The sequence below is a fragment of the Meles meles genome, chromosome 10, assembly GCF_922984935.1.
Source record: "Meles meles chromosome 10, mMelMel3.1 paternal haplotype, whole genome shotgun sequence".
In the NCBI taxonomy this organism is placed as follows: domain Eukaryota; kingdom Metazoa; phylum Chordata; class Mammalia; order Carnivora; family Mustelidae; genus Meles; species Meles meles.
The window spans coordinates 42,087,148-42,100,418 of record NC_060075.1 but is presented as its reverse complement, the minus strand read 5'-3'; the positions used below and the strand labels follow the sequence as shown (position 1 = coordinate 42,100,418).

General features: G+C 38.5%; 1 protein-coding gene across 2 annotated transcripts in view; it reads left to right on the top strand.

The window, feature by feature from the left end:
* The window catches only part of ANLN (anillin actin binding protein), a 50,729-nt gene extending 37,723 nt beyond the window's left edge, over positions 1 to 13,006 (top strand). For both annotated transcript variants that reach the window (XM_046021526.1, XM_046021525.1), the window contains exons 21-24: positions 4,134 to 4,220; positions 8,952 to 9,059; positions 10,118 to 10,290; positions 11,692 to 13,006. In XM_046021526.1, coding sequence (XP_045877482.1) covers positions 4,134 to 4,220; positions 8,952 to 9,059; positions 10,118 to 10,290; positions 11,692 to 11,815 — 492 coding nt within the window. In that variant the 3' untranslated portion in view covers positions 11,816 to 13,006. The remainder of the gene's footprint in view (positions 1 to 4,133; positions 4,221 to 8,951; positions 9,060 to 10,117; positions 10,291 to 11,691) is intronic.
* The last annotated feature ends 265 nt before the right edge of the window (positions 13,007 to 13,271 follow it).

Here is a 13,271-nt window from a genome sequence, read left to right as displayed (position 1 = left end):
TAGATTCTTGCAGGTGGAAATCTTTTTCTTTATTCTTATAGTTCTTTTAAGCTTTTTTTGACAGTCTTCTTGTTTTCATGCATGTTTGGTACTAGGGCTTTTCTTCTATATTTTTTTCACATTACAGTCCTTTAAGATTCTGTAGTCACTTTTATTTGATTTTCTGGCTACTGAAATACCAAATTAATAACTAACATTAAAATGTATTAAATTGTCTAAAAACTAAAATTTCAGTATTCAATATTGTTGACCCCCCCATATGGAAAGACCTATGGTAATGTTTCAGATAAAACTGGTCTCAGTTGGCTAATAGGTATATTTCTATGTAGATGATGCTTTGTTTAGTGATTTTGAAATTAAAATGCATTGAACACTAAAATTATAATAAATATAATCATATGTTTTAGGTTTTTTTTTTTTTAGGATTTTTTACTAGCCTTGCAAAAATCAGTTACAAGCATTCCCTGGGTATATATAAATGTACAAAATGCCAATTTCTGCATGTAAGAGATTTTGTTAATCTTTAAAATATGAAAGAGGTTTAATCTTTAAAATGAAAGAGGTTTCAATGATGTATGTTAAATAGACTCATTTTGAAAAATTGTTTGGGTGCCATTTTAATTCAAAATATCACACTTAAAATTTAAAAAATCTGGTATTTCCATTCTCAAATTTCTTTGAAATTGTAACTTGAATAGCCAACCACATGATTCAGTACAAAATCAAATCACTCAATTTAATGGTTGTGTCTAATACTCTAAAGTCTCTTTCTGAATCAAATACAATATAATCAGATATAAAATTTATCTCAAATGTGCTTTTATGAAAGACAGGAGGAAGCAAATATTTATTCTAATAGTTTATAATTGATGTAGGAGAATATTTAAAATAGTTAAGTTAGATGTACTTTCAGTTGGAGAGAAAAATGGAAGACGGTCTATACTCACTCAATAAACCCTGCTTCGTTGACTTTGAGAGAACACACAGTCACCCATATCCTACCAGATACCAGTGATATAAGCGAGTGTTTGCTTATTTTATTGGTGCTGTGACCAACAATACAACAGTCACAAAGGTTATCTCTTGAGATCACCTTCATAATGGAATTTCTGTTGAAGTTTTACCCAGACTGTTTGCTCTATGGATTTAGGATACCACTGATAGCGATTGCCTTCCTATTTGAGGTTAAATCTGGCATCCTGCAATTTAAGTTATGAATTGCCGTGAGTCACAGGCTCTCAGATCCTTTCTTGAATAGAGACTCCAAAATAGCCATAGGTTTTATTGTACTTTCACAGATAAAGAGAGAAGAATATCTTGAAGCCCATTTTTTGACTGAAAGAACCCTCGTAGGTATTTACACCTTACTGGAAATAGAGATGCCATTTCAAATAATAATAGGGCAAACAGTTGTGAAGTAAAACAACCAATTAGCATTGTCGAATTTCAAGGTTATAGGAAGAGTGATTATGTGTTCTGCTGTGCCCAAAACTATGCTGGTGTATGCCCATTGGCTTAATAATTATTAACAGTACGCACTTCTCTTAGAAATATCCCACTCTATGAAAAATTACAGCCATGCTGGTTATAGAGTTACATTTTATAGCTCTTAGCAATAATCTTAGAAGTGTGAATATCTTTAAGACCATTTTGTTAAACAGAAAACCTAACAGGCTCATACATTTTCCCATGTTCCTACACTCAGGAGGGGGTAGTGATATTGACCATCTTGTGAATATTGTCAACTCACCCCATAAGGACAAGCTTCTGACCCAGAATACTGTCAGCATTTCATAGCTGTAGAGTTAAGAGTGAACATTTTCTTCTCGTTTTTATGAGATTCTTTTTACCAGCAGCATTCCCTGGGTTCAACGTGGAAGTCTATTAATTAACATTGAGAGCCTGAGGAACTTAAAACTGACAACATGGAAAAGAAAAGAACAAGGGAATTTATAACAAGAAGGATAATGAGGAACATAATATTTTGATTTTATATTATGATACCTTTTAAATTCAGAAAGTTAGAGGTTTGTCTCATGGAATTAGTCTCTGGAAATCTACACTTTCTGGCCAAGATTTCCCCCTTTAAATTCTCTTTATTGTGTTGGAAGACTGAATTGTTGGAAACTAGCCTTATACCTAAAAAGTTTTTTCCACTCAAAAGTAACTTCTCTTAGTCTTTTCTGGTACCTTAAGACACATTTTGCTAACAGATGCACAGAACAAATGGAGACGAGGCACAGATGCTCACAGACACAGTTCAGAGTTCTGGTGGCTTCATGCTGAGGTGCTGAGTGTGGTCCCCAGGGAAAGAGCTGGGTGCCACTCTCGCTTTTTGGGGTGCGCGCTGCGTCTAGAACAGCTAGCTGCAAACACAAATGCTAAATGCTCGTTTTGCTTTTTGCCTCTTTTCATGAAAGTGAAAATCCTCTTCAGATTTCTTTCAGTTAGCAAAGACAGGTACTAACATAAGTCTTTTGTAAAAGTCAAGTGGGCAGATTTTTGAAAATCCAGGGGTTACCTATGTGCCACGTTTTCCTTTTTTTTTTTTTTTAATAGGAAAACTGGGTATTTATTTGGTCAAAGAATATCCTTTCAGCAACCGTTGGTTGAATGCCTGGATATAAGTTGGCAGTAGGCTATGAGAACAAACATGGAAAAGACACATAATTGCTCTCAAGAATCTGCTGTGCAAAGTGCAGGCTATGACCTCGGGCACCAAAGGGAAGGGCACATTCACAGGAGAGTCTGAGAGCCGGGAAGACGAGCTTCCTACTTGGAGAAGAATAGGCTCTGCATGGCCTAGAATAGTTTTCATACTCCGAAGTGGGGAGAAAGGGTTCTGTACCATATTGTCTGTATGTGTTGAGGGACATTTAGGTTGTTTGCCCCTCTTATTGTGAAGAATTCAATGAATGCTGGAGTGCCCATTCCTGGAGGCTCTGGTTTTAATTCTTTCGGATAAATACCTAGAAGTAAGATGTTTGACTATGTAGTAGTTCTATTTTTAAGTTTCTGAGACTCCTCACTGAAAAGGTTTCAGTTTTGCTAAGGCCTGATTTATCGATTTTGTTGTTTGCGTTGCTGCTCATGCTTTGGTGTCATATCTGAGACTCTAATGCTGAATCCATGATCATGAAGATTGACTCCTGTGTTTTCTTCTAAGAGTTTTGTGGGTTTAGGTCACCAATCCCTTTCAGTTAATTTTTGTATATGATGGAAGATAGGGAACCAACCCCCCTCTTGTAATGTAGAAATCCAGTTTTCCTAGCGCTGTTTGCTTACAGGAGTGCTCTCTCCTCATTGAATGACCTTGGCACTCCTATTGACCATAGCTGTATGGGTTTATTTCTGGGCTCTCCGTTCTGTTCCTTTGGTCTACAGATCTTCTTTTTTTTTTTTTTTTTTTTAAGATTTTATTTATTTATTTGACAGAGAGAGATCACAAGTAGACAGAGAGGCAGGCAGAGAGAGAGAGGGAAGCAGGCTTCCTGCTGAGCAGAGAGCCCGATGCGGGACTCAATCCCAGGACCCTGAGACCATGACCTGAGCCGAAGGCAGCGGCTTAACCCACTGAGCCACCCAGGCGCCCCTACAGATCTTCTTTATGCCCTTACCACACTGTGTTGATGACTGTAACTTTGGATTAAGTTTTGAAGTTAGGAAGTACGATTCCTCCAATTTTGTTCTTTTTCAAGATTGTTTTGGTTCTTAATAATGGGGACATTTTGCAATTCCATATGAATTTGGGGATCAGCTTTTCCATTTCTGCAGCTCACTATTCTTTACTACTGAGTATTAATGTATTAATTTACCAGTGGATTGTGTTCTATTGATGGAGAACGGATAAGGACATGTAATCTCTTCTTAAATCTGTATTTTCTCTATCACATTAACTTGGGACTTAGGGTTATGTTTTTATCAAACTCTACCTTGAATGAATTTATTCTTCAAAAGCATTTGTTGCTAAGGAACCAGTGGCCTTTCAGGCCACCTGTTTTACATTCCAGCTTTAGAAAATACTGTGCTTTCAAGGCATAATCTTCTTTATTCGTGATTTGTACATGTTATATCAAGAAAAAAAAATCACACTTTGAAACGGTTTTGCAAATAACTTACCCCTGTCTTCACAGGTGCCCTTTTTATCTCCTTTGGAAGGTCATATTTATTTAAAAATAAAATGTCAAGTGAATTCAAGTGTTGAAGAAAGAGGTTTCCTGGTAAGTAACATCGCTTAATCTATATTTTCCTTTATCCATGTTGTGATGTATAGACTTGGTTTCGCATAGAAATGACAACTTATGTGATTACACGATTCATTGGTTCAGTAAATGTATGAATGCATGTCCGCACTGTGCCAGTCACTGTGCTGGTACTGGAATCTAGCAGGCCACAAAAAATAAACCTTCCCCTCAGAAGCTTTTAGATTAGTAGGGAGAAAGCACAGGTAAACTGGCAAGTGCGATGCTGTGCTGTAATTGGTGGGAGCATAGAGTGCCGGGGGGTAACTGGAGGGGCATTAAAGAAAGTCACTGGAAGTAGCTTGTAAACTGGTGAGTAAGTTAGCCAGGTAGAAAGAGGGGAAGAAGTGTTCCAGACGAAGGGCAGAGCCTGTAAGCCAGCCTGGAGTGCCCTTCCCTCTCTCCCCCCACCAGAGATAAGAAGGGCACAGACAGTGAGTGGCCCTTGGTTCAGCCGGCGCTTAGGGCCTGGGTGTGTGTGGAGAGGAGGGACAGCGAGGAGAGCGACTGCACAGGACAGTGTACTTAGGGGAGACAGGGCTGAGGGCTAAAGGGCCTTTGAAAGAATTTGGACTATATCTGGAAGCCAGCAAGTACACTTGAAGGACTTCACGCAGAGGAATAACATCATATTTGGGGTTTAGAAAAGTCATTCTTCCTGCCATGCGGAGAAGAGTTTGGTGACTAGCGAGGAAATAGTCATTCCCTGAGAGGTGAAGGGGACTGTCCTGGAGAGATGAGCAGGAGGGAGGGCAGGCAGGGTGATTTGACTGCAGCAAAGGGGGTGGAAAAGTAGAAGTAAGGGTGTCACCTAGATCCCTGCCTCGTACAACTTGTTGGGTGGCATGATGCCACTGAGATAAGGGATCTTGGGGAAGGAGCAAGTGTGCGTGTTTGGAGAAAAAGTTTTTTGCTCCCTGAATTTTACTGTGGAAAATTGCAGATATACAGCAATGTTTGGTAGAATTTTACATCAAACACCCACATAGCCACCATCTAGATGGTGCCTTTAACATGTTTTACTCTCCTTGCTTTATCATGTATCTGCTACCTAGCCATTCTTCTAGCTACCCCTCTGGCCATTGCTGAAAATACCATATTTGGGGGGAAGAATTTTAAAAGTATACTGGAGACATTAGCGTGTTCCTCCAAATCTCAAGTGTACATCCCTGAGTTTGGACACAAGCATACATCTTTATAACAGAAATTTCTATTAAGATCTAGAACATTGCCCCAGAAAGTTCCTTCATGCCAGTTCCTTCATCCCCCAAGGTGGGAAGTTGGGATGAGTTAAGTTTAAATGATTTGTTTTAGATGACTCTAAAAGATCTTGAGTTTGAAGCTCAAGATGGGCATTTTGGTTGAGATGAAGATTTGGAAATCTGCATCATAGAGATAGTAATTGAAGTGCAGGGAGGGCTGAGCAAAGCAGAACCAGGAGGAACACTAACATTTAAGCCACAGACCTAGAAAGAGAAGCTCTCAAAGGGGCCTGCAGGGAGGGCACTGTGTGTGGCAAGAGAGAGACTCTGAAAGAAGGAGTGGTCAACTTAGATCAAGACTACTATCGGAGACAGTGGGACTTGTTTACAAGGCAGAGAACAAAGCTAGATTACAGATGGGACAGGGTAGGAGGTGAGGAATGAGAGTGCCCGCAGCTCTTTGAAACAAAGTTTGGCTGCAAAGGAGAGAGTGTGGTACCTGCAGAGCTATGTAGGGTGAAAGAAGGATTTGGCTGACATTTTAATAAGATCAGCGAGACTTGAGAATCTTTAAATTCAAATGGGTGGCTTCTAATAGGGCAGAGAGACTGAAGATGTGCTGGGGAACCTGCACTAGGTTTAAGGAGTGATATGCGGAACGAGGTCAGGAGAGTGAGAAGACATTCACGGGATTGATCTTACTCAGAAGAGCAGTTGACCCTTGAACAACACTTATGTGGGTCCATGTATACATGGATTTGTTTCAGTAAATACATACAGTACTGTGAATGTATTTGCTCTTCCTTATGATTTTCTTAACATTTCCATTTCTCTGACTAACTTTATCATAAGAACACAGTCTATAATACATGTAACATGCAAAATATGGGTTAATTGACTGCTTCTGTTATAGACATGGCTTCTGGCCAACAATAGGCTATTAATAGTTCAGTTCTGGTGGGGGTTGGGGAGAGTCAAAAGTTTTATGTGGATTTTCGGCACCCGTGACCTCTGTGCTGTTTCAAGGGTCAGCTATATACTTTTTCGATTTTCAGATGAGAAAATATGTATAGAGTGCATAGAAGATTGTGGGTACGGTACACAAAGTAGAGGAAATCTAATCTCTCGCTTTCTTTGTGAAGCGAGAATCTGAATGATACAGAGGATGGCACAGGTTGTCCTTGCTGTCAGGGCGCAGGAAGAAGAGCTCTGTGGCCAACGGATTGTAGACCAGACTGCCTTAGTTTGCTCACATGTACATCCAGTAGATGGCACTAGATGTTTTTGAAAAAGTGTTTTTATACATTTTCTGATGTGAAAGCAGTGTTTACCTACTGACTTTATTTAATGTAAATATTTTCATATTTTACTATAGATACCTTTAGCAACTGACAGACTGTTGTGGCCATTAGTTCATTTGCATATAATGTCTGATTGACTGAATTTTTGAGCTGGGCTCTCAACAAGTTAGTGTTAGTTAGCTCTCTTCAGGTTTGCTCTGTTTCAAACCCTGTAGCCCATTCTTATCACACCACACTGAGCAGTAAGAAACTGCTCAGAACTCCCCCAAATAAATTCTATCCCCTGCCAAACAGTGTCTTTTAATTACTTGTACCCTCTATAAAATAGAGCTAGCAATCAAAACTAAAGTTGCTTGGTTAGGTTTTCCTTCTTGGTATGCCAGGGACAGCTAGAAGGAAGGTGACTACCAACCAAAGAAACTTGCTAAGTGATTCTGAAATGGTGCTAGTCTAGTTCTGTCTTCACTGATGAACGGCAAGTTAGGAAGTTCCTGATTAGCTAGAAGGTTCCAGTTCTGCTTTGTGTTGTCATTTAGTTTCCTTGGCCTGAACGTTCCTCAGCTATAAAAACGAAAATGCTGTCCTCTACTTATTCTTCTCTGATTATAGTCGGGTATAATAATAATAATGTGCTCTTCTTACCTGTCAAATTTTTCCTTGTCTATTAGCTTTATGATGTAAAGGGTGAGCATAAACATAAGAGGGAGCTGGCGAGTCACTTATGCTAATTTTGTGCTTGAGATTGAAATAGCAACATTCTTGTCTTTTTTCCTTGAATGGTTGTGAGCCAGTGCTGCTTAAAAACATGTCTTGGGGAGGAAAGAGGATAAATTGGGGAAGAAGGAAGAAAGGTGGGTTAAAAGGATATATGGTTAGAGTAAGCTAATTAATTTGGGCTAATTAACTAAGCTAATAAATTTCAGGCTTCATTCTCTCATAAAAACATTTCTTCACACAAAGTAACTTTCCTCCATGGCTAGAGCTTGCACTCTTCTAACTTAAGTCAACTTTTGGCAAATTCACACAAATTAGTGAATCGAGAAGAGTGTACGTCTGCTATCCTTGGGTTTAGTTGATCCATGCGAAGGTGGAAAAGCCGAATGCATTCTGAAATCAGACACAAAGGTGCTTTGAGATTATCTACGATAGCTAGGGTAAACCAAGTGTGGCTTGCTGCTTGTTTTTATAAAGTTTTATTGGAACATGGGCTCATTTGTTTGCACACTGTCTGTGACTGCTTTAACGTTACTGTAGCAGAATTGAGTAATTGTGACAGACCCGATGGCCCACAGAGTCTAACATCTTTACTCTCTGGTGCTGCACAGAAAAAGTTTGCCAACCTCTGATCTCTAGCCCTGTTTCATTTTACCTTGCTTTGTTCTTTCAAATAGTATTTCCTAAAGGACGTCTTTTTCCTTTTTAAGTCCAAAGGAAAGACTTCTGTGTGATTAGGGCTCATTAGACTGCAAGTGAAGAATAGTGAGGTGGCGGGGAGCAGCTCCAGCTCACACTGTTTAAGCAGAAGTACTTCCATGGAAAAAAGCCCCATGTTAGTTACCTTTCCCAGAGTCCTGACCTTGATGGACTTGACTGCTTCACCTCTCTTTAGAATGTAGCTTGTGTGTCTAAGGCATGAGCCGGCAGCTGCCTGACTGCGCGCAGATGCTACTCGGGTGTGCTTCATGGCTCAGCAGTGGACGGGGAGCTCTGACGTTTATCAAAGTAATCCGTCAAGGCACAGAATCATGAGTTGGACTCTTTTCCAATCCTGTTTTGTTCTGAAAAAAGTTAAATGCCAGTCTTTTGTATAAAATAAGTCTAACTTAATAAGCTGTCATTGGTTTTGTCAACATATAAAGTATGATATTCTCATTCTATCCTACAACACTAAAAGCACTTTTCTCTTGTTTAAGGAGCATTTGGTTTGGGATATGATGCTTTAAAAAGGTCTAAATTAGATAGAAGTATTGATTTGGGGCTAATATCTGGAAATTCTTAAATGCTATATGCTTATAAATGATTTTGAAAATCTGGGTCAATTTCTGGATATTAGCAATCAATGAGTTTCATTAATAGGGTAAAGGAGATGCAAATCACGTAAGTTGATTTTGAGCTAGAAGTGTATCAATGTATTGAAGTTTAACATATAGATTTATCATTTAATCGATGCTCAAGTTTCTAAAATTAACATTTCATTGACTTTTCAGACCATATTTGAAGATGTTAGTGGTTTTGGTGCCTGGCATCGAAGATGGTGTGTTCTTTCTGGAAATTGTATCTCTTATTGGACTTACCCAGATGATGAGAAACGAAAGGTAATATTAATAGTTCTGGTCAGTGCTGAAAGCCCTGCATTTCATATCATGTTTCCTGCAGAGGTACCCGCTGGTGTCCACACCCACCTAGATGCCCCTTTGAGGATGTTTACTAAGCCATTAAAAATGTTTTTGTTGCGGGGCGCCTGGGTGGCTTAGTGGGTTAAAGCCTCTGCCTTCGGCTGAGGTCATGATCCCAGGGTCCTGGGATTGAGCCCCACATGGGGCTCTCTGCTCAGCAGGGAGCCTGCTTTCCCTCCTCTCTCTCTGCCTGCATCTCTGCCTACTTGTAATCTCTGTCTGTCAAATAAATAAATAAAATCTTTAAAAAAAAAAAAAGTTCTTGTTGCAAGATGCATGTGTGTGTGTGTGTGTGTGTAAAACTTTCATATCTTTTCCATTCCCTGTGATTTGATCACTCCTAAAATACCTTAAGGCATATATTTGTCTTTCTTTTCTCCTGGAATGTTTCATACTATTTTTAAATAACATTTTTAGCCAGAAATATGTTGAATTCACTTTTGTTTTATTAATAGTTGACTTACCTAAATCTGGGATAAAACAGTAATGGAAAACCATCACAGGAATATAGTGATTTTGTTTTGTTTCTAATATTTGATAATAGGATTTTATGATTAATAGTATCTCATTTTCAAAGAAATTAATATTATTGCTCAAGTATGATTATTTATTGCCCCCAAACTGGGAAATAGAAATAAACAGAATTACAAAGTAATCTGGGTTTCTAATTGTTGAAGCTGGTGGATGGGTACATGGAAAGTTTATTTTACTGTTCTTTTAATTCTGCATCTGTTTTGAGTATTCCATAACAAAGAGTTTATTTTTTAAGTTGGCTAAAAGCTCTAGTTGACACTTTCGGTTTCTGTTTTCCTAACAAGGTATAATAACAGATAATAAATATGTTTCTCTAAACCTATTATAATTAAGTTTTAACTTTTAATGACTTTTAAAATTTTTAGTTTGTACCAACTTAAATACTGCTTAATGCATATTGATGTAAATGGTCTTGTTTATTGTCTTTTAATTTGTTTTTAAAGAATCCCATAGGAAGAATAAATCTGGCCAATTGCACAAGCCATCAAATAGAACCGGCCAACAGAGAATTTTGTGCAAGACGCAATACATTTGAATTAATTACTGTCCGACCTCAGAGAGAAGATGACCGAGAGACTCTTGTCAGCCAATGCAGGGACACACTCTGTGTCACCAAGTATGTATTACACTATAAACAGAAATACTTCTGTCCAGTAAGTAATTGATTGCCCACTATGTTCTAACCACTTTAAGAAATATCCGAGATGGTCCTTGTCTTTGAAGAGAGTACAGTCTTAAAGAAGAAAGAAAACCCACACAATCACTAAGGGAACAATCTAACTAAACTAATATAGTTTAAAAAAGTCTAACATTCAAGCTATATTTTGGCTAATCCTGTTTTCCAGTATACTCACAGTATAGCCATTTTCAAGGCAATTAGCTAATGTACTTTAGGTTAAGTTTGATTTTGTGTATAATTGAGAAGGCAAGTATTATTTAAAGAGACTTTAGATGCCCCTTCCTTCCCATCCCCAAAATGCCCTCAGTGAAATCAGGTAATTTACAGAAACAATCTCAGGCTACTCTGCAAATTTCTGGCTGGAGATTAAGGGAATGAACTGTTACGAGTGAGGGCCAGCAAAGGTTGAGTGACTTGCCATGGTTACATTTGGTAATAAGACACTGAGTCAGGATGTAAACATCAGTTTCCACAGAGTGATGATAGAGATTGATGAGTAAACACATTTATCACAGTCTCGAGCTCATGGAATGAGCTCAGCAAATGGCCACTATTATTGTTGTACGTCTTGTGTTATCTCCGTCCACAAGATGATCAGATCACCGTTTATCCTACTTCTAGTACCAATGCGGGGAAATTACAGATGCAGAAGGAGTACACTATAAAAACCTGACTGTTCTCTAGAAGAATGATCTGGCTTGTGAGTTAGGGAATTCTCCTCTTGCTTACTCTGACCTGCCCCTATCAACTTGTTATTCAATTCGTGGCTAAATATGGGTGCAAAGAAGTGATTCCTGATATGGATGGAGAAGTTAGGGTACACAAAGTTAAAGTGATCTTCAGATCACTAATTGTAGATAACCATGTTCTACTAACACAAAAATAATGGGAAACAGTGCAAAATAGTATTACTTGTAGAGCCAAGGGAAGGTCCACGAGCTGGTGATTCCAGCTCTCAGGGAGCCCAGATCTGAGGATTTGGGAAGCTTCCAGATAAAGACCTGGTGTGCTAGCTCTTGTTAGGAAGTGGCCCACACTCAGTGGTTGTCCTGCAGGTCAGACCACCTGTATAAGACGGTGACTGTCTTTAGTGTGGAAACTCCATCATTAACCAAACAGGATCACTGTGAATTTTGATTCCGTGAACCAACCTATGGGGATTATTTTCCTTTATTGCAGCTGAAGAACCTCACAGGCTTTTGGTTAGCATCTGTTAAAAACTGGTAAAGAGTAACTCATTTTACCTGTTTGTTTAGCCTTTACTCCCCTCGCCCAGCAAGAGAACAGGGCGTTATGGAATGGGGGAAAGGATGCTGACTTTTTTGTTTGCTCCTGTAGGAACTGGCTGTCTGCAGATACCAAGGAAGAGCGGGATCTCTGGATGCAAAAACTCAATCAAATTCTTGTTGATATTCGCCTCTGGCAACCTGATGCTTGCTACAAACCCATTGGGAAGCCTTAGACTGTGGGCAGTTTCCAGGCCATGTAAAGGTTTTTTTTGAGCTGTGTCATAAATGTATCTTAAGAGCATCAGATTTGCTGATTGCATTTTATGCTTTAAATACAAAAGGGTATGTGCCAATATTCACTACATATAATGCAGTATTTGTATCTTTTGTATGTAAGATTTCAACTGGTTTCTGCCATTCATAAATGATTGGAGGAAAATTCATTATAGCCAGTTTTGCTAAATCTTAATTTAAAGGCCTCATTTTCCTAGAAATCTAATTATTCAGTTATTCATGACAAAGTATTTTTTTAAATGTAAGGAATTTTGAGTTGTCTCTTGGAGCTGTGGGTCTTGAAGTAAAAAGCTCTTCCAGGGGTTGGAGACAGAAACCTCTGACTTGGTCATCCTTTCCCTATCCTCAGTACGTCTTTCTAAAGTTTGTGATCGTTTATTGATCATGATATGTCTTGTTAGTGGAATACTGAAAAAACTTCCAAGGGACTTCACAGAAACATTTTTAGTAATGGAGGTAAGAATTTTTAATAACCGGTGCACATTAGTGTAAAGTTTAATAACCGATGCACAGACAAGAGATGTGAGTATGGGATATTATGTAAGATTTGGGGGTTAGTTTTCTTTAGAAGAGTTAATAATCATATGGTTTACATTTACCCCGTTTCCACAGATGCTGTGTGGTGCACATTTTCATAGAGTACCGGCTTTTTAAAATATTTTTGCTATCTAGCTGAGACTCCGCTTGGCATATCAGTACTTTCTGCTCCTGTAACAAGAACAAATGTAAATTGAGGAGCCTTTGTATAAAAGTAAACTCTACCAAGCTGCTACGGACTAATACTTTGCTTGCCAAAGTTCTTGTCTTTTTTTTTTCTTGCCCATGTATGACAGTGTCTAGGAGTACGTTATGAAATCTTTTGAAAAATTTAAGTCATGCATCACCTTTGAAAGCCTAATACTTTTTTATTGCAAAGTATTATAAAGCATGGTCACAACTTTTAAATACACTTTGAGTTTCTTTTCTGAATTGTTAAAGTTATTGATGATCTCATTTATAAACACTAAATTCTGTCACTTCCTGTCATTTAATTTTGTATTCATTCAAATGTGTTTTTTGTTATGTTATTTTAAAAATATATTTTATGATCTCTTACCCAAATAAATGCTTGCAAAAGACTTAAGGAATCAGTTATTCACAAAATGCTGTGTAAATGTGTGGTGTGGCTGCTGTGTCCCTAGGCTGTGGGACTTCCTGAGGGGATTGTATGGATAGGATCCCATTCATCTTTTTATCTCCAGCCCTGTGCTCAGCTTATTATGTGTCCTTAGGGTCTTTGTTGAGGGAGTAGGTGGATGAAGGATCCATTTTGGGGGTATTTCAACAGACCATGGTACTTAGATGTGCCTTCGAGGACATGCTTAGCAGAGGCTTAGCAGCAACAGGGTGGGTAAA